Genomic DNA, 20,901 nt, shown 5'->3' on the forward strand with positions numbered 1-20,901 from the left:
CTATTCAGACTCCACAACCCGATCCTCCTGATAATGTCCAGGAAAAAATCCATATATTAGAGACCCGTTTTTCGGATGAAGCTGTTTGCCGAGACACTCATATGAAGCCCAAGTGGGCACTCCAGATAAATCCAGTTGTCTTGCGAGAAACTTTAGATCAGGTTGTGCTCTTTCTGCTCATTTTTCTGATCTTGACCATTTGTCTCCTATTAGTGGCAGTTCTATTTGGTCTTATGGACCCACAATTGTTTCGACTATTGGTATACGACTTTGGAAGGTGAAAATTCTTTTTGAGGTATTTGATGTCTAGCTAATGACTATAAATTTAGCATTTACTGGGAGGCTCCCGCGTTCATGTGATACGGTAATATCCTTCCTTATTTCTTTTCCCTCCAGTGGTAATAGTTTCTCCTTGTTCATGCTTTTATTTTCATCCTTAGAACATTGAGGACAATGTAAGATTTAAGTTTGGGGGTGGGGAAGAAACACTTTTTGTTATCTTTTAGTTGCAATAAATAAACTCCAGAGCCTAGAAATTTATGCCTATTGAGGATTGCACTAACTAATCTAAGTGGATGGAAGCATTTTGATTGTAGGAGTTTGAGGAACCAATCTGATTAGATGGAAACATCTAAAGAGTCTATTCATAAAAGCACAGAGCTCAGGTGTTAGAAATAACATGATAGTTTCACCATATCTCGTTGAGTCCTTTTCACTTCTATTTTTATTTTATTTTGTTTTTAAACTATGTTTCTCTAAGTGATACGTGGGGCCCACGATTCAAGTTGTTACCAATGCTAGGGTGAATTAGAGTGATTGAGATACCATGAAAAAAAAAAAAGTTGAAAAAAAGTTGAAAAAAAGTTGAAAAAAAAAGAAAGAAAGAAATTGAGACCAGACCATTTGACCAAAAGGAATAAATTCAATAAAGTCGACCACTGGTACCCTTGTATATGCCAGTTGTGTTGACCTAGAGTTAGGTTATCGACCACTGGTACCCTTGTATATGTCAGTGTGTTGATATTAGTCAGACTAGTATCTCAATCCATTAGGATAGGTTCATTTTGGCGGAGGCCTTCAGACAGATATGGGAAACGTCGTTCACTTAGTAAACATCAAAACCATCTATGTTTTCTATATCCATCTTCTTGATCTATCCATGTGATTAGTTTTGACTCCGAATATGATGTCCATAGTGCAACTATCTGAGTAGAGCTCTGTCACTTTATATGAATTTTAGTATGCTTGAGTGCAAACTCGTGTACAGCAATTGGAATTTCGCATCAGGGTACTTCTTCCTGTAGTCAATAAGTATGCCAACCAAGGAGATTCTTTAGTGCCTTCCAAGGTTCTGCGTAGATAGCTAAGGTCTGGAGTACAGGTTTTGTGGGTATATCTCTGGTAAGCCCTCCCGAGACTATAACTCGGCCGCTAGGGCCACCTAGGGGTTTAAAGGCTTATTGCATACGCTAAATGCAATCGACGATGCCTGCGACAGTGAGTTAGAATTTTATTTTGTAGTTTTGATTTGCTCGGGACTAGCAAATAATAAGTTTGGGGGTATTTGATAGACGCATTTATGTGTCTAATTTATCTCAATTATATATATTGTTAGTGCTCGATATTGTACTTATTTGGATATTTTATTTATTTGTAGGTGTTTTTAGAAGAATAAAGTTTTGCGGCGAAATTGGCTGAAAATGCGGCGTTTGGACCTCCGTTGATAGAGTACCGGAAGCGCCCCAGAAGTGTACCGGAAGTACCCCAGAAATACCCCGGAGGAACCCCGAAAAAAGTGCGGAAAATGCCCCAGAGGACACTTGCTATACGGACCCTTGATTTTGGATAAGGGGTAACCTAATTACTAAGGGGTGACCCATTTCCAGGCATCTGCTAAAGGGAGACCAGCCACAGATAAGGGGAGGTCAACTTCTCAAATTTAAAAGCAAATTTTGGCGGGAAAATGCATGCAGCGTCTGGCAGATTTTGGTTCGATTATTGGAGGAGTTTTAATGCGATTAAACACCGGAAATCAGTTGGGATAATCCTGTTAGACCTAAACAGACCCTATGCAAGTGATTGGGCTGATCGAATTGGGCTGGAATGGCCGTGAGAAGCGATCAAAGTCCAAACAGAATATGTGTTCTCTGTGAAGTTTTCAAATATATTTAGAGATTCTGGGAGAGTTTTACGTTGAAGTAAAGTGTATCTAGTCTTGTTTAAGGATTAGGAGAATTTTGGAGCGTAAGAAATTGCCAGAAGACGCGTACAAAGCAACAGAAAAGAGATTTCTCTCTCAACTGCACGTGAAGAAAAAAGGGAGATAAACTCGGATTTAATCGAGTTATTTGGACCCTATTGGTATATAAAGGCTGGTGGGAAGTGAGAGAAAGTTTTATGAAGAGTTTTGGGGAGTTTTGGAGGCGAGCAGAGAGGCGCAGGAGGAATTGCAGAGAAGTTACCTGCTGCTGCTGCTGCCATTAACGAAGCTCGAAGAACACGAAGAACAGACTCCATAGGACAGTCGTTTATCAACAGTGACAACGACCAGCAGCTGGGGGTCTTAAAACAACAGCGTCAACAGCAGCAGTGGTTCTTTATCGTTCTTTTCTGGACGCTTAAAGAGGGTCGTAGTTTCACTGTATTATATTTTTCACTCTTTTAATCATATTTTGAGCATCAAATATTTATTTTTGGAACATGATTATTATGAGTAGCTAAACCCCATTAGCCAAGGCGACGGAGGAAGCCATTGTTCCACATTAATTGGTATAATTCTAATTTTACTATTTATTTGCAATATTATTATTATTTGATTATTTGCATGGGATTGAATTGAAATATTAGTTCTTATTGAATAGTTGTGAATTAATTTGATGAAGCATGCTGGGTTTTAAATACTTTTGATGTTTTATACTCGTTGATTACAACTATTACTTCAAGAATATATTTGAGGCAAATATTAGAATTATTTTTAAAGATAGAATTGCATGATTTTTATTTAGAGTTTATCAATTAATGGATCAATGGTGGAATCCTAGTCTTGGTATTTTTCTCCAAAAGTTTGAACTATTTTTTATTTGCATGTTTAATTTAAATCTATAAAAATTGTTTTCTTCACAAGTCTGAAAAGACCCAGTTTTTACCACTACTACAATCACTATTTGAAAACCATCACATTAAGCCATCCCTTCACTGCAATCTCTGTGGCCAAGGAATTCATGCACCATATTTTCAAGCTTCATGGTATTCCAAGCTTAATTGTGCCAGACAAAGACAAGGTATTTCTTAGTAACTTTTGGCAACATTTATTTAAATCTTTGGACACTCAGTTAAACCCCAGTACTTCTTATCACCCTCAAACTGATGGGAAAACTGAGAGGACCAATGCTTGCCTTGAGCAATACCTCAGATGTATGACTGGTTCAACTCCTAAACGGTGGCTCAACTGGATAACTTTAGCAGAATGGTGGTTTAACACAAAGTATCACACCAGCCTCAAAATTACTCCATTTCAGGATTTGTATGCATATACTCCACCCCATTTGGCCTTTCCAGTCCATGCTACCACTTTAGTTGTTGTTGTACATGACTATCTTCTGGAGAGAGACCACATGCTCCAACTACTCAAAGATGATCTATCTAAAGCTCAACACAGGATGAAGCACTTTGAAGATACCCATAGAACTGACATATCTTTTGCAGTGGGAGATGGTATTCTTAAAGTTGCAACCTTATAGACAGTCTTCTGTTTCTATGACAACTAACATGAGATTGTATGCTAAATATTTTGGGCCATTTAAAGTGTTACAGAGGATTGGCACTGTGGCTTACAGGCTCAAACTTCCAGTGGAGTCCAGAATTCATCCAGTTTTTCATGTATCACAGTTGAAGAAAAAGGTAGGCCAACATGTTACCACAGCACATACCCTGCCATTAGTTGATACTTCTGGTTCCTTCATAGTAACTCTAGTGGCAGTTCTAGACTCCAGATATGTTCTCAGAGGCAACAACACAACCCTCCAACTACTTATCTATTGGGTTGGAGTTCCTGTAGAAGATGCTACATGGGAAGATGCCAGCCACATCCAGTCTCAGTTCCCAAATTTTATCCTTGCGGACAAGGATCTGCCAAAGGAGGGGGTATTGTCATGTAACTAGCAAGAACTTGAGCCTATGGGACATTTAATCGTACGTGCGAATAGAAAGCCCATGTTTGGGTAATTTTTCCTTTCTGTTTTATTTCCTTCTTTAGGGTTAATCATTAGTTGTTTCCACCCGTTGGGTGATCAAGTAAGAATGACAGATATTTATTGGCCATTAAGCTGTAAGAAGAACCCAATCGGAAAATAATCAAATTATTAGGTTCTTTCCTTAAGTTAGGAAGAGAAGGTATTGTAGTTAGTTTGATCTTCAATTCTTTTTCATGACACTTTGGTTCTCTGTCCCTTTGCTAGCCAAGTCTGGTTTTTCTCTGATTTTTGCATCAATACTCAATTTTTTCAAAATAAGTCTTTCATTGATTGGTTATTGTTTTGATTAACTGACTCTTTGTCTAGACTCCCTGATGAAGCTTAGTGTCTCTTTGTTACTATCTTATGGTCTCTTTGGACTAGTAGGAATAACTTCATCTTCCAAAACCTGAAAGAAACTCATGTAGCAGTTTTAGCAAGAGATAGAGCCATGCTTCTAACTAGGAAACCCTGTTTTACTGTTTCTCCTACTACTCCTGTTAACCTATGTGATAAGTGGATGCCCCCTCTTTTGGATGGATAAACTGTAACACTGATGCCGCCCATGATGACATTTCTGGAGCAAATGATGCAGGATATGTGATGAGGGATTTCTCAAGCAAAGCCTCTTTTTGTGCTTCCCTGGTTTTTGAAGTAAAGTCTGCTGAAGAAGCTGAAGCCAGAGCTATTAGGGCAGTCCTGAAGAAAGCCTTGAAGCAGCAGTTAACCCATATCACTGTCGAAAGTGATGCGAAGACTCTCATTGATCACTTTTCAGCTGGCCTGTTTGATGGAGACTCGCATACAAATGCTATTTTCAAGGACATTCAGTTCTTTTCTTCTAAATTAGTGGCTTGTATTTTTAATTTTCAACCACGTGTTTGTAATTCTATAGCTCATGAGTTAGCTCAAGAGGCAAAAACAAACAGTGCCTCTATGTACTGGTCTGTGCCTCCTGTTTGGTTATTGCCAACAGTTGAGGGGATCATTAGCCTTTTTGAAGGCCTTTTATCTATAAAATAAAAGAAAAAGAAAAATAGTCTAGTCCGGAACTGAGTTGTACCGGAGAGTCCAAATCGATCTTGAGTTGTACCGCCTAGACTGGTCACGTGATTTCGGACGTGAGACTATCAAGGGCTCCATTAATTCTAAGAACTCGGTCCTTCTGAGTTCTGAAGTAGAAATACACTATAACAGTGAGAGAGAAGAAGGATTCGATCATCGGACCAGAAGAATCAGCCATGGCAGGAGTAGTAGACTCATACGACGGAGTTGTTTCTGAAATCATCAACTTTCTCAATGCTTCTCCAACTGCTTTTCATGCTGTTGGTACGCATCTTCATCTCCATCTCACTGATTCAATCTATTTATTCTTTTGATGAATATTGTAATAATCTTCGAAGTTAACTTAGGTTTGATCTTATAATCATGTTTCAGATGAGGCAAAAAGGCTATTAAAGAAAGCAGGATTTGAACAAATCTCTGAAAAACAAGATTGGAAGCTTCAAGTTGGAAAGAAGTATTTCTTCACTAGGAATTATTCTAGTATTGTTGCGTTTGCAATCGGGAAAATGTACGTTCAGTTTCCTCAAATTTGATCCTATTTTGATTGATTTATGTGTACGGTTATCTGAATTATGTTGCTGTATTGTTTAGGTTTGTTGCTGGTAATGGATTTCATATTGTTGGTGCTCATACTGATAGTCCTTGTCTCAAGCTCAAACCTGTTTCAAAGGTGAATTTCTCTTAGGTTTTTGAAGTAGAATGTTGTGTAATTGTGGATTGGAGGGTATGGATATCCTAGTATGATCGAATGGTTTTGCCTAACATAAACGCTGAAATTCTTGACATACTTTGTTTTGTTTTAGGTAACTAAAGCAGGTTTTTTGGAGGTTGGTGTTCAAACATATGGAGGTGGTTTATGGCACACTTGGTTCGATCGAGATTTGACTGTTGCAGGACGATTGATTATAAGAGAATCTAAAGATGGTGCCGTTTCATACTCACATCGGCTCGTGAGAATTCACGAGCCGATTATGCGTATTCCTAACCTAGCAATTCATTTGGACAGGTTAATGTTATATTAATGAGTTGGGATTACAATGCCTGAGCCTATTTTCTCTTGGGTCATGAATTCTTGTTTGGATGTAGTTTCTTTTTCTCTCAGTTATTGTTTGAACGAAGCATTCATGGTAGGTAACTTTCTACTCTGCTATGTAGGAGTACGGACGGGTTTAAACCGAACTCACAAACTCATCTTGTCCCCATTTTGGCGACATCTGTTAAGGTATTAGAATTTTGCTGGTTTAGTTAAGTGTGTTTAAAGTGCTCAGTATCAATTGTCATTAGATTTTTGGTTATAAATAGAAAGTGTTTACAGGCAGAGTTAAATAAGGCAGCAGCTGGCAATGTTTCAGCTGAAAGTGATGGCAAGACATCTAATGACAAAAAGGACACTGATGATAAGAAGCATCATTCACTTCTATTGCAGGTTAAATGCGTCTCAAACATCTGTGTTTTTGTTTGGTGTCAAAAAATATAACTTGTAACTGAATGATGGCTCTTTTTGCATTCTTACAGCTGCTTGCATCTGAGGTTGGTTGTAAACCAGAAGATATCTGCGATTTTGAGTTACAACTTTGTGACACCCAGCCAAGTATTGTAGCTGGTGCTTTGAAGGAATTTATTTTCTCAGGAAGGCTCGATAATCTTTGCATGTCATTCTGCTCTTTAAAGGTTAAAATCATCAGTTCTGTTATGTTCTTACTGTTGTTCATTACTATACAATTGGGTTTGCTGGTGGATGGGAATTAGGTACTTTCTGTTGCAAAAAAGAGAACAAGAGAGAATTGGCTAACTTGATTACAGTTACATGGTTTGATTATTGAACATTGTGGTGTGAATTGGTTTGATTATTGAACATTGTGGTGTGCAAGCATTTGTCCTTCCCAGTGTCTAGTTAAAGTCCCAATTCAACCTCCCAAGTGTGATGTTTGATGATAAAGAATTATTCTTTTTAATGTATTCTCAGATCTAAGAGTATTTTGGTTTTTGTGGGAGAGAGAGAGGTCGTGAGTTTGAAATGCTGATGGTCGGTAGAATTTTAGCCCATAGTAAGTATGCTTATTTTAATATTTTTGTTTGATACTTATGATTCAGGCCTTGATAGATTCGACGTCTTCTGAAAGCAGTCTTGAAGATGAGCCTGGTGTAAGAATGGTGGCATTATTTGATCACGAGGAGGTAGGATCTAACTCAGCACAAGGAGCTGGCTCTCCTGTCATGTTTGATGCCCTTTCAAGAGTCACAGATTCCCTCAACTCATCAACGTCCAAGGTAGTCATACTCACTGCTCCTACAGTTTGTTGCTATGTCTATCAAATGTAAAAAGTCAATGCAGCACAACTTTTTCTATGGATTTGTGTTCTCCGCTTTTTGTTTCGGTCCTGTTACTAAACCTTACTTGCTTACTTTGCCTACGGTTGTAGCTGCTTGAGAAAGCAATACAGAAAAGTTTTGTCGTGTCTGCTGATATGGCGCATGCTTTGCACCCAAATTACATGGTATGGCATGTCTTGAGTTGCTTAAAACAATTTTGCATTTTCTGTATTAGCTCTTTCTTATATGTCATTCTCTTTCAGGACAAACATGAAGAAAATCATCAGCCAAAGATGCATGGAGGACTTGTAATCAAACATAATGCTAATCAACGCTATGCAACCAATGCTGTCACCTCTTTCATTTTTCGAGAGATTGCAGAGAAACACAACCTTCCTATTCAGGTACTAGTAATTAATTAAGATTCAACGAAATGTGGCTTAATCACTTCGAATTTCACACACGTTTGTCTGCTGGAAGATGATTTGAAATCTGTATTAGACATCTATTTAGTTGTACAGCAATTTTTTCGATTACCTGATGACAGTTTTCATTCTTATGGTATTGTGATTTAGGATTTTGTTGTTCGCAATGATATGCCATGTGGTTCAACCATCGGTCCCATTCTTGCAAGTGGAATCGGTATCCGCACAGTCGATATTGGTGCCCCACAACTTTCAATGCACAGCATTAGAGAGATGTGCGCTGTTGATGATGTGAAGCATTCCTATCAGCATTTAAAGGCTTTTTATGAGGAGTTTTCTCAACTTGATGGGAAGATTACTGTAGACATTTGAATGGTCTTCCTTTGATTTAGACTCCAATGTTTTTTATGAGTATTTAACTCTGTTCGTATGTAGTGGAAAGATTCTATTGAAGGTGAAATGATTGCTTTAATGCCAAACCATATCTCTTGGATTTGGGACCTTGGGATTACTTGCGCTGAATTGATTTCAAGAAAATTTGCAAAAATTTAATTTAATATATATTTTTGTTTTTGAAACTTAAGGAATGAATTTATTAAGAATAAGTGATTACAGCCTGAGATCTTCCTGTAACTGTTCAGCAATACAGTTAGGAGGAGAAAAAGATAACCAGTTAGGAGGAGAAAAAGATAACCGAACACTGCTTAATCTATCTGTTCTAGCCAGCTTATTTTTCTCTTTTGGGACATAGTAACAATGCCAAGAGATAAAACAACTAAATAAATTTTTGATGTCTAATACCATATTTGCGATGTCTCCGATCTAAAGAGATCATATCTTTATTGATTGCATATACTACTAATCTTGAGTCCATCTCAAACCCTATCCTGTGAAGGTTTTGATCCTTAGCCCACTGGGTTGCTTCCCATAAACCTTGACATTCAGCTTGTTCTGGACTCCACGCATGAGTTAAATAGCTGCTCCTTGGTATTGACCTGCAAAATCACGAATTATCAGTCCAATTCATCATGTATTATTACGTACAAAAGAACCATCAATATTAATTTTCAGAACTCCTCTATGAGGTGGAGACCATCTAAGATTTGTTCTATCTTGAGGCACAGTAGGTTTAAAGATCTTTGTTGGTTTAGCTTCAAAATTAGCAATTTCCTTCTTGCATCTGAAGATGATCATGTCTGGAGAAGCATTGAAATTTTTGAAGACTTTATCACACCTGAGTGTCCAAATGCACCATGCAACTATGGCAATGTGGCATAGCTCTTTCTCTTGGATTTGATGAGCTATCAGTTTATCAAACCAGGTGCAAAACCAATCTTTTAAGTTGCTTGAGTTTTCTGTACGTAGCCCTAGTGTAGCAAACCACACTAGTCTAGAGGACTGGTAATCTAGAATACAGTGAGCTGGATCTTCCACAACTTGGTTACAGAAAGAACAACCTGAATTTTCACTTGTTATAAATTGGCTTAGTTTATCTCTTGTTGGTAAGATATCTCTCACACATTTTCAGATAAATTGAATGATTCTTGGTAGTAGTGGAAATTTCTACAACATCTTGAATATATTTTGCATTCTTTGACCAACTGAAGTATTTCCTGGTTTTTCCTCCATCATCTTATCGTTAGCTGACTTAACTGAGAAAGAGTCATTTCTTTCTAAAGTCCACACTAGCTTGTCTTCATAGTTATGATAAATTTTCATTCTCTGGATAAGCCTTACATACCAGTCTTCAAACAAGGATTGAATAAGATTAATGTTCCATCCACCAGTCTCTGAATCAAAGAGTTGATACACAAAAGTGAAGTTCTCATAGTGGTTTGCACCATTTATTGGATTGGGTGGTAAGTCAAGACCTTCTATCCATCTACATTGCCATATTCTAATCTTTTTTCCATTTCCCAGAGACCAGCAATTGTATCTTTTAGTGAACTGCAATTCAGAGATGATGCTTCTCCGAGACCAAGTAGAGTTACTCTTGTTTTTGATGTTGAAAAGTTGGCAATCTGGAAAATATTTAGCCTTTAGAGATCTACGACAAATAGTAGAATCATCAGAGCACAGTTTCCAGGCAGATTTTGCTAGTAAAGCTCTATTGAAGACTTTAAGATCTATGAATCCCAAAACTGATCATGTGATGCACAAGAATTGGATTTGTTACATTCCTAATCATCATGGATCTTTCAGCTTCAGAGTATTAGTGCCAGACCATTTTGAGAGTCTTGCTTCCATTTTCTTGATGGGGGTGGAAAAAGGCAGCTTTTTATTATGACCAACAAAAAAAGGCAAACCCAAATATTTTTCTGAAGAGATATCAAGTTGCATGACTTGGAGAATGCCACTTCTGATCTGACAAGTGGAAGGACTCATGTTCTTGCTAAAGAAAACTGATGATTTATGAAAATTAATTAACTGACCAGAGCATGCACTGACATCCTTTATTACTTGAAAAAATGATCTTGTTTGGGTGAGATTAGCTTTGCAGAATAGTAAGAAATCATCTGCAAATAACAAGTGATTGATCTTAGGGACAGACCTTGACATTTTCATACCTGTGAGTTGATTCTTAGTATCATAGTGATTCAGTTGCCTTGAGAAAGCCTTCATAGCAAGGATGAAAAGATAAGGATATAGAGGATCTCCTTGTCTTATTCCTCTTGTAGGTTTGAAAGATGCTGAAGGTGACCCATTGACCATTATTTCCACTTGCACAATACTCAAACATTGCATGACTAGGTGACAGAATTTTTCACAAAAACCAAACTCCTTATAACTTCTATGAGAAAAACCCATTCCTATCTATCAAAAGCTTTAGACATATCCATTTTAAGAGCTAAGTGACCAGTGCTTCCTCTTTTCTTCTTCATTGCTTTAACCAGGTCTTGAACCATGCATATATTTTCTGAAATTAACCTTCCCGGGACATAAACTGAATGCATAAGGGAGATTATCTCATCAATGTGTTTTTTGAGTCTTAAAGCAAGGATCTTAGACATTAGCTTGCATATAGTATTACACAAAGCTATTGGTCTAAAATCTTCAGGTTTATGAGATGAGGTTATCTTGGGTATTAGAGTAACTCTAGTATTGTTTAGCTTCTTTAATAAATATCCTGAGCTGAAAAAAGCCTTCACTGTTTTGCATATACTATCCTTGGCAATTTTCCTAAATTGATAAAAACCAGGTGGAAAACCATCTGGACTTGGAGAAGTCCATGGCTCAATTGACATTAAAGCTTGATGGATTTCTTCATCATAAGGGACTACAATAAGATTTAAATTGTCTTGCTCTGAGATGCATCTTGGAATATGTTGAAGAAAAAGGTAGTTGTCTGATGTATTTGAAGTGGTACTAATCTTCTTGAAAAGGGTAACCAGAAGATTTTAGAATTTCTATCTTGACACCAAGTGCCATATGGAGCTTGGAGTGAATTAATTATGTTCCCGACGATGTGGAAGTACTTTGTGTTAGAGCATTGCTCGGTCGAACTCGCATGTGTTGCTATCTCAAGCATGTTTGTCAATGTTAGTGATCAAAACTATAAGTCTTGATTTCTAATCTACTATAGCTAAGTCTCGGACTAGGATAGAAAGTATAGTTGAGCTCAAGGACTTCATGGTGATTCATCGTACAAGAATAATAACTACTCAAGGAACCGGTGGAACTTCTCGACAAAAAGGTATGTGAAGACTTGAACTTATCTTTCACTCAAAAGTCTATCTACTATATCTTCTACTTCTTGAGACAAAAATTCGTATGCTATATATAGACTTAGATTATACACATTCGAGCCGAGTATACCTCGCCTATCTATGTCTCGAAATATGTGTTGGTAAGCGTGTCACTCCGACCATGTTTATCTTTACCTAGTGACGAAATCCATGATATGTTTCAATCACTTTGAAAATTACTTTGACGCCTCTAAGAATGTTTCAATGGTTGGAATGAGAGTTTAGATTACATAACCAATGATGGACATAAGTATTGTTGTGGAAACACATATGTGCATAAGTCCTATCCCTTGAACCAAAGTTTGCGAACTTTGTTAATCAAGAGAAACCGAAAGAATGTCTTGTTGCCAAATTCGCGGAACTCAGTCCGCGAACTGCCAAACTTCTCATCCCAAGAAATTCTGCTAGAGTTGACAAACTAGTTGCGTGAGTACCAGTCCGCAGACCGGCGAAAAGTTTTTGCCGAGATTTTCTGCTGGAGTTTGTAAACTCTGCCCGGTTGCTTAAGTCCGCGAACCTAGTGTGCGAACTTTAGAAGGTTATATATCTGAAGATGATTTCTGAACTTAAACTTACAAAGACTAAGGAATGCAATTTGTAAACCGTGGCTATAAATTTCATGAACCGATTCGAGTGGATCAAATCATCTTTGCTTCAATTGTGTCTTGTGTAGTACATAAGATTTCCTTGTAATTGAACAACTCTCTAACTAGTTCATTTGAGTCATTTGAACTAGTTATGGTGAAGAAGAATATGGTTGGTATGAAATGCTCATATGGATAACCTTTTGGTTAACTATTGTTGAACCAACAAGTGCATACATTTGGGTACGGTTAACAAACCTAGAAGCGTGCATTGTCAAGTGTGTGTAACAAGCTAAGTTTTAGATCTAACAGTTGAGAAATATTAGCTTGAATCTAAAGAAGGTTTTCATCTAACGGTGGATTTTGTTTGCTTTGTGACCAAGGTGAAACCCTGATTTGAAAGACTATATAAGGGGACATCTAGCAACTCTGCAAAAATAATCCACACACTTCACGTGTGATACTAGTTTGCGTGCTAGAGTCGTTTCTCCTTTAACCTTTGGTTTTTTCTTCTAAAACCAGGTTAACGACTTAAAGACTTCTTTGGGATTGTGAAGCCAGACCGATACTACTTTTATCGTAGTTGTGTGATCTGATCTTGCATCTTCTATCGTACGAGTACAATCAGATTGATTGGCTTGAGATTAATATCTCCGATAAGCAAGATATAAAAAGTAGTCACAAACATCTTTGTCTCATTGTTTGTGATTCCGCAACATCTTGTTTCGCTACCATACGATTAAGATTATTGTGAGGTGATTGATTTATCTAGGCTGTTCTTCGGGAATATAAGACCGGATTATCAATTGGTTCCTGTTCACCCTGATTATTATCAAAATACGGAACAACAACTTTAGGGTTTTTCTGTGGGAGACAGATTGATCCTTTGATAGACTTGTATGTGTGAGACAGATTTGTTTAGTGTCAAAGCCCGCGATTTTGGGTCGTAACAACTCTTAGTTGTGGGTGAGATCATCTAAGGGAATCAAGTGCTCAGTATCCTGCTGGGATCAGAGGAGTAGGGAGTACATTTGTACCTTGGATCAGTGGGAGACTGATTGGGGTTCAACTACAGTCCAGTCCGAAGTTAGCTTGGAGTAGGCTAGTGTCTGTAGCGGCTTAATACAATGTGTGCTCAATCTGGACTAGGTCCCCGGGTTTTTCTGCATTTGTGGTTTCCTCGTGAACAAAATTTCTGGCGTCTGTGTTATTTCAATTTCCGCGTTATATTGTTTTATCTATATAATTGAAATAATAAAGGTTGTACGTTAGATCATCAATTAGAGTAATCCAACCTTTGGTTGTTGATTGTTATTGATTGATCCTTGGATATTGGTCTTTGGTACCATCCAAGTTATTCCTTGTGTTTGATTAAAAGACTCGTTGATTTCTATTAGCTCGAGTAAATCAAAACAAGAGAGAGATATTAACTCCTTGAGATACTTTTACCTAGATTAAGTCTGACTGTATAGTTGATTCTCTAGAAAGTATTTCAGAGTTAGTCCATACATATTTCTAAGCGAAATATTGGGTGGTGTTGTTACACCCCCGCTTTTTCAATTGGTATCAGAGCAGGAAAACACGTTCAAGACCTTACAAGTCTGTGTTTGTAGCAATCTGAGTCTGACGACAGAATCTCTTACGCATACCAGGATTCCTTCTAAAGATTTCAACTACGTCAATTGTCTCGAGAATACCTCAAAGGATTGTTCCTTAGTTGATTCTTCTGAATCCCGAGGTAGGAAGATTGTCTTATCTTGTGTTGATCACTGTTCCTCCAATGAGACATTGGACACAATGGCGAAAGCTGAAATGGAACTCACCAGAATCGCAAAAAATTCTACTGAGTTTGTTGATCTTCAGAATCATGATAAACTCATCGATGAATTTTAAAAGTCTATTGATCGAGAACGTGTATTCTATAACATTATTGAGTCCTTCTCTAAGGATATTGAGAAACTTCTTCAAGAGAATAATCTACAGCGTGAAAAGATTTGTGATCTTGAAAAGGTTATCAAAGAAGGCTCAATTATAGAAAAACGTTTGATCAAGACGCATTCATTTGATCTTGACGGACTTTGTGTAGAAAAAGAGAAGCTAGATGCATCCCTTTCACTAGCCCATGAACAGTGTATAACCTTGGAAAAGGAAAACTCTGTCTTAATCAAAAATTATTCTGTTCCAACTGTTCCTCTTGACATACAGTACATGAAGAGATATCCTCCAAAAGAAGATTGTGTCGAGAAAAGTTTATATAACTTACAATCTTCTCACACGACTGTAAAGTTAAAACAGATGTCGTCTGTTGCGTCTTTTCCACGAAACTGTACTTTCTGTGGAAAAGGGAATCACTATGATATCCATTGTTTTTCCAGGAAGAAACAAATTTCTAAACTTCGTAATTTGCTTCTTTCCACTGTGAATGGGGTAAATAGTCAGTCGACTACTGCAGTGAATCTCATGCTCACAAAACACCAGACATCTTATAAAAATGATCTCCTTCCTAAGAATCATTACAGGACTTCTGTGCATTCTAGTGGTATAAAGTCTTATGTTACTGATGAAAGCATGACCTGTGCTTATAAGAACAACTCTGGTGAATCTAAGTCTAGAGTTTGGAAATCCATCTCGGAAAATCCTCTTGAACCAATCTCTAGAGGTCCTAGACTCAGTAATCAGAAAGCTCCTTCTCTTGAGCTTTCAGGAAGAGCTATGAGAAATTTCCCTAAAAATGGAAACTACCATGGGAAGACAAGAAATGCTAAGATCAGATATCCTGGTGGAAATCACAACTACTCTCTCAAAACCTATGGCGAGACTATGTCTCCCTCTGATACCTAGTAGCAGATTGCTCCATTCTTGTATCTAACTTGAGAGATACAAGGATGATGTTTGAGAGATGCTCAAGTAATTAGATGAATTCCATTAGTTTGTATGTTTGATATCTCTTGATGTGAGTTTTTAGTATTTCCTTCCTTCTTCACTGTGACCTTTCTTTTTAGGGCTGAATTTTTTTGAAAGCGACACGGTATGCAGTTTTCCTGGTGGGGTCCATTCTTTGGCGTATGGATTAGTCCACGAACGTCCATATATCCTCAAGTAACTCTAGGGTTTCCATCTAAGGTGTACACTTGAACATATATATATTTCATATATGTATTCATTAATCTTCAAGAAAGGAACTCAATGGAAATTGTTCCCAAATAAGAAGTTAACCCTACTGTAGAGGATGATCTCAAAGGAAGTGATCTTGCTCAAGAGTTTATTCTGAAGAAGATGCTTGAAAGTAAAGAGTATAACTCTTGGGTTGGAGAATCTGTCAAGGATTTAATTCTCGTTCAGAATGAAGTAAAGAACGAACTTGCTAAACTTCAACTGCAGAAAAACCAGCTTATTGATGGACATGCAAAAATCCTTAGTACTCAGAATATCTTGATCAGTAATCAGAAAAAAATTATTCTTGACTGCGCTAAGGCTCGACACTTTGTTCGCATTGTTGATGGAAAAACTAACGTTCTGACTCATGAACATGGTGTCTCTACGGTCAACAAAATCAAGGATATCAGTGACTCCTATTTCGATGGACCATTCCATAGGTATAAAATCATCGAGGAAAACTGAGTTTTATTTGTTTCCTAGTATGTCTTCTTTTTGGTTTAGTTGGAAGAATAACTAGTGCTTTGAATAGCAATGATTGTGACTACACATAGCTATTATTTTTCATCTTCTTGTTCTTTTTTAGGTTTATTGGTTTATAAATTCTAAAAATATTTGGAGGATGATGGTTTGTAGTATTTAATCTTTATGATTTGTTATATTGCAATTTGTTATGGGATATTGGTGTTTACGTCCGTGAACTATGTTGTCCTATATTTTGTCAAAAGTAAAGTCGTTCATGGTCGGTATTCATGTATTGATTTAAGGATGAATAGACTTTTGACATATACAAAATTTAAGCCTATATTTTCAATTCTTTGATGGAAGATAGGTTAAAATCTTTTGTGTTCAAGGATTATGTCTATTAAAAATCGTTATGCAAATAGTGATGGAAGATAGAATGAATCCTTGTGTATTCTACAGTATTGATCTTCACTTATCCATATTATATGTAATACTGTGAGGCTCCGTAATGTGTCTTATGTTGATCACGATACAACCAAGTTGATTAATATGGACTAGGTCCCTGGGTTCAACTACAGTCCATTCCGAAGTTAGCTTGGAGTAGGCTAGTGTCTGTAACGGCTTAATACAGTGTGTGTTCAATCTGGACTAGGTCCCGGGGTTTTTCTGCATTTGCGGTTTCCTCGTTAACAAAATTTCTGGTGTCTGTGTTATTTCAGTTTTCGTATTATATTGTTTTATCTTTCAGCATTATATTGTTTTATCTTTATAATTGAAATAATAAAGGTTGTGCGTTAGATCATCAATAAGAGTAATCCAACCTTTGGTCGTTGATTGTTATTGATTGATCCTTGGATATTGGTTTCTGGTATCATCCAAGTTATTCCTTGTGTTTGATTAAAGACTCGTTGATTTCTATTAGCTAGAGTAAATCAAAACAAGAGAGAGATATTAACTCCTGGAGATACTTTTACCTAGATTGAGTCTGACTGTCTAGTTGATTCTCTAGAAAGTATTTCGAAGTTAGTCTATACAGATTGCTAAGCGAAATATTGGGTGGTGTTGTTAGACCCCCGCCTTTTCACTTTAAGTTTATGTCCATAGCATTGTAAAAATGATCTTTTACCTTATGCCTGTTTGAACTAGCTTGTATTTCATTTAGAGAATCCATTTCTTTCTTTAGGTGAAGAACTACAGAAGTATTGTTACCATCCTTGTCTGCTGCCTGAAGTTGAGTTAACTCATATTGAAGACTTGTGATTTTAGCTTGGATTTGTCCAAAATTTTCCTTGCTCCACTTTGATACTAAATATCTAGTGTTATCCAATTTATCAGAAAAAATGAAAGCTGCAGATCATGTAGTGTTAGTTTCCCAAACAGTCATAATTTCATTAATACATGAATCATTTTCTATCCAATGTTCAAAAAAAATCCAATTTCTACCTGAGGTGACAGCCTTAGAATAAAGAGAAAGCAGAATTGGGACATGGTGTGAACCTTTTTTAGCTAAATGGTGAAGGGTAGAATCAAGATATAAGTAGTTCCATTCACTATTAACAAGAGATCTATCAAGTCTAGATTTAAATTTACCAGTACCATGATTGTTACTGGTCCAAGTGAAAGAATTGCGTATGAAACAAATATCAGATAAGTTTGAGTCTCTAATGCAATCTAGTACATCCTGTGAGATAATATCAGCATTGGTAATTCTATCAGTTGGATTCATGGTTATGTTTAAATCTCCTATAATAGCCTAAGGAATGGAAACTGGGATCCTAAGTTTTCTTTATACTCCCATTGACTGAGTTGTTCACCTTTATATGGGGTACCATAAATACAAGAGAGGAACCTCTCACCCTTAGTTGGATCATTATTTATTAAGGCATGAAACATATTAGTAGAACAATTAATAATTTCAAGCTTGAAATCATCTTTCCAGAGGAGAATGATGCTATCGGCTTGTCCAACTGAAGGAACATAGGCTCTATTAGGCATTCTAAGGAAATTTGAGAGGTTGAGTATTCTATCATCATTAATTTTTGTTTTCGAGATGAAAATGATGTCAGGAGAATGAATGTTGTTTAGATAATTCAAGTGATCTCTGGTATCTTTCCCTAGAAAACCTTGGCAGTTCCAACTCAAAATCTTCGTACTGGAAATAATTATAAAACTATGTAACTTGATACTCAAGTTAATATGGAAGTAATGAACGGAACCAAAATATGCATAATTTAATGAAGTCAAAGCATTCAGACAGTAAATGCAATAAATGTCAGGATAAAAATAATTAAAATAAGAGGGTATATTGAAAGAAAGAGGGATTACCGGATTTCATCTCAATGGAATACTCTTTTGCTCTTGCATCTCCTTCTTCAATGAGATCATGTTTTACTTTCCATGATACCATCTTGAGAATTTTGTTGTTCAGTTCTTGATATTTTATTATTTCTTGTTTCTCCCTCCACTTGAATTTCCTCCTCTTGTGCTTCTTCTTCTATTTTCTTGCAACTGGCTTCACAAATTCTTTCCAACATGAGATCAATGTCATCAATAATCTCCACCCCATAATTAGAAGCAAGTTCATGGATATAATAATGTATTGGTCATTAGTGAACCTCCTTATCATCAGGTTATCTGCTACATCGAGACACTCATCATCATCATGGTCCACTGTGAAGCACTTTGGGCAGAGATTATGAAGTTGTCTTTCCCAGTGAAACCTAATCCAAGTGACTCCTTCAGCTATTTTGTTCCACCAACCTCCCCTATGAAGAGGTTTTGTTAAATCTATTTTAACTCTTGCATAAATAGTGCTCCCAAAAGTTGGTTTACAATCTTCAGGATCGGTTGATATTTTCTCTCCAAGTTCTTGAATAACTTCTCCAACCATCTCTGCTGAATGATGCTCAGGTAGAAGGTTCTTGAACTGCAAGTCCCATTCTTGGTATTTGAAACCTAATCTTTGGCTTGGATAACAACATCATATTTACGTAAGTTAAGGTGACTTTTTTTGACATTCCAAGGACATTTTGTGAGAATTGAATTCATTGCTTCTTTGCTTCTTCAATATGGAACTTGAATAAGAACATATTTCTGTCAACATCACGAACTTCTTTGATTCTACAGCGATTCCGCAGAAGAATAACTTCATTTCTAACAACATTTGTCTCCACATGGTCTTTTGAATACAGTTTCCAAGTTAAGGTTGTACCCCATTCATCTGAGCCTTTGACAATAGCTGTTTCGGTACCTACAATTCTTCTCATTTTCCTAGCGCAAATGTCTCTAATCTGAGTATTCTGCATTTTTCCAGTGATAGTAGAAATCTGAGAGTTTGAGAATGGGGCCATCTTTCTTTGAGACACAGGAATGCGGTTTGATTGAAATTAAGAGTCTGACCTATTTAACTTATAAAGATATATTCTTTTTATTTAATAAGGAAAGGTAGTTACTGATATCTTTCTGTTTTAAAGAAGTTAAGGAAATATTCTCCTCATAAAGAGGGAATTGTTAACATATTTTGAGGGGAAAAATCAACTGAGGAAATTTCGTCTTGAGTCTACTAGTCCTTGAATTATGTGGAAGTGAAGAGGGAAAGTTTATGCATTTGAATTTTGAAATAGCCAAGTCTGTGGACTGGTATTGAATCGGTGAACAACTCAGGGGAACCTTGATGATATCATTTAAATCTCTCAAATACAAAGCATAGTTTGGATAACTTAGCCTATGTAAAGAGTGGTCAGGATTTGTCGTCACAAAAGATAAATCTATGGATGTAATCGTTTGTCATAACTGATGGTTGTGATTGGAATTAGAAATGCATCTAATGGATAAAATTTATCATGTCACTAATATTCCATTAACTCTTCATAATAAATACTTATTAATTTTCCATGATAAATGTAAAATTAAAAATGATAATAAATAAATTATATTCTGTTAATGATGGTAAGAAATATATTTTTCTTAACTAATAGTTAGGATCAGTTTGGTATTACAGTGAGTTTTACGAAAGTGCTTTTTCGATGTGCGTTACTGTGCTGAGCTATGTAAAAAAGTAATTGAACATTTGCAAAATATAAACTAAAGCTAAAACTGATTTAAAAATCCATCAAATTGTGTTTGAGAAAATATCAGGTTCAACTATCGTTGTAGCAAATGACAAAAACAGATATATCTCTGAAAATTATTTTATTCTATTTTACCGTGTTTAAAAATAAGTAAATTTTTTACTATTAGACATATATGAACTAGGGTATGACCCGTGCCGTAACGGCACGAGCTTTGGATGATTGTTGTTGTTATTATACTATTCAATGCAAACTTATTCATTTTGCAATTAAAAATGCAACCTTATTACATTTGATGCTTTTTATACGATGCGTCAGTTCTTTTAAGAGCATACATCTTATGGATTTCATCACTGATTTTTTTTTATTTTGCATAAATGTTCACTTTCGATTCATCACTGAAAAAATTTAATTCATCGTGGGGAAATGTAAAGTGGTTTTTGAGCTGGTGAATTTGCATAAAATTAAGAAAAAAGGTAAAAAAAACATGTAGAATAGATGATCGATACGTTTGTTTCAATGTTGTGGTGGGCGTCGAAGATGTTTGAGTGAATTTCCTCTGATATATAGTATTCATTGGATTGTTTTAAAGACTTTTTGTAAGTTTTCTTTCCACTATTTGACTGTCCATAGAAAACTAAAAGTTTTCATTACATTAGAAGTTCTACTTAGATTCTCTTGGTTGGTCAATGTCGTGTTGTTGCAAGCTTTTTTTTCTTCCACACAATAGTTTAACTATTTGACTACCTTGAAATCATACATCGTGAAACATGAAATTTCTTTAGCTACATATATGTTCCAAGTTCACCTTACGATGAAATGGAACCCAAGCCCATATGCCATCC

General features: G+C 36.4%; 1 protein-coding gene across 2 annotated transcripts; it reads left to right on the forward strand.

Annotated features, from left to right (window-relative positions):
- The first annotated feature begins 5,407 nt into the window (after window positions 1–5,407).
- LOC113302798 (probable aspartyl aminopeptidase) lies at window positions 5,408–8,576 on the forward strand. Of its 2 annotated transcripts, XM_026551757.1 has the most exons (11): window positions 5,408–5,561; window positions 5,670–5,805; window positions 5,889–5,967; window positions 6,101–6,303; window positions 6,453–6,519; window positions 6,613–6,723; window positions 6,813–6,968; window positions 7,392–7,568; window positions 7,721–7,795; window positions 7,874–8,014; window positions 8,186–8,576. In XM_026551757.1, exons 1-11 carry the CDS (start codon window positions 5,474–5,476, stop codon window positions 8,405–8,407), a joined length of 1,455 nt encoding a protein of 484 aa, XP_026407542.1. In that variant the 5' UTR covers window positions 5,408–5,473; the 3' UTR covers window positions 8,408–8,576. The 2 variants fall into 2 exon arrangements, with proteins under 2 accessions (XP_026407542.1, XP_026407541.1); XM_026551756.1 differs by having other exon boundaries at window positions 7,721–8,014.
- The last annotated feature ends 12,325 nt before the right edge of the window (window positions 8,577–20,901 follow it).

The sequence above is a fragment of the Papaver somniferum genome, chromosome 8 (assembly GCF_003573695.1).
Source record: "Papaver somniferum cultivar HN1 chromosome 8, ASM357369v1, whole genome shotgun sequence".
In the NCBI taxonomy this organism is placed as follows: Eukaryota; Viridiplantae; Streptophyta; class Magnoliopsida; order Ranunculales; family Papaveraceae; genus Papaver; species Papaver somniferum.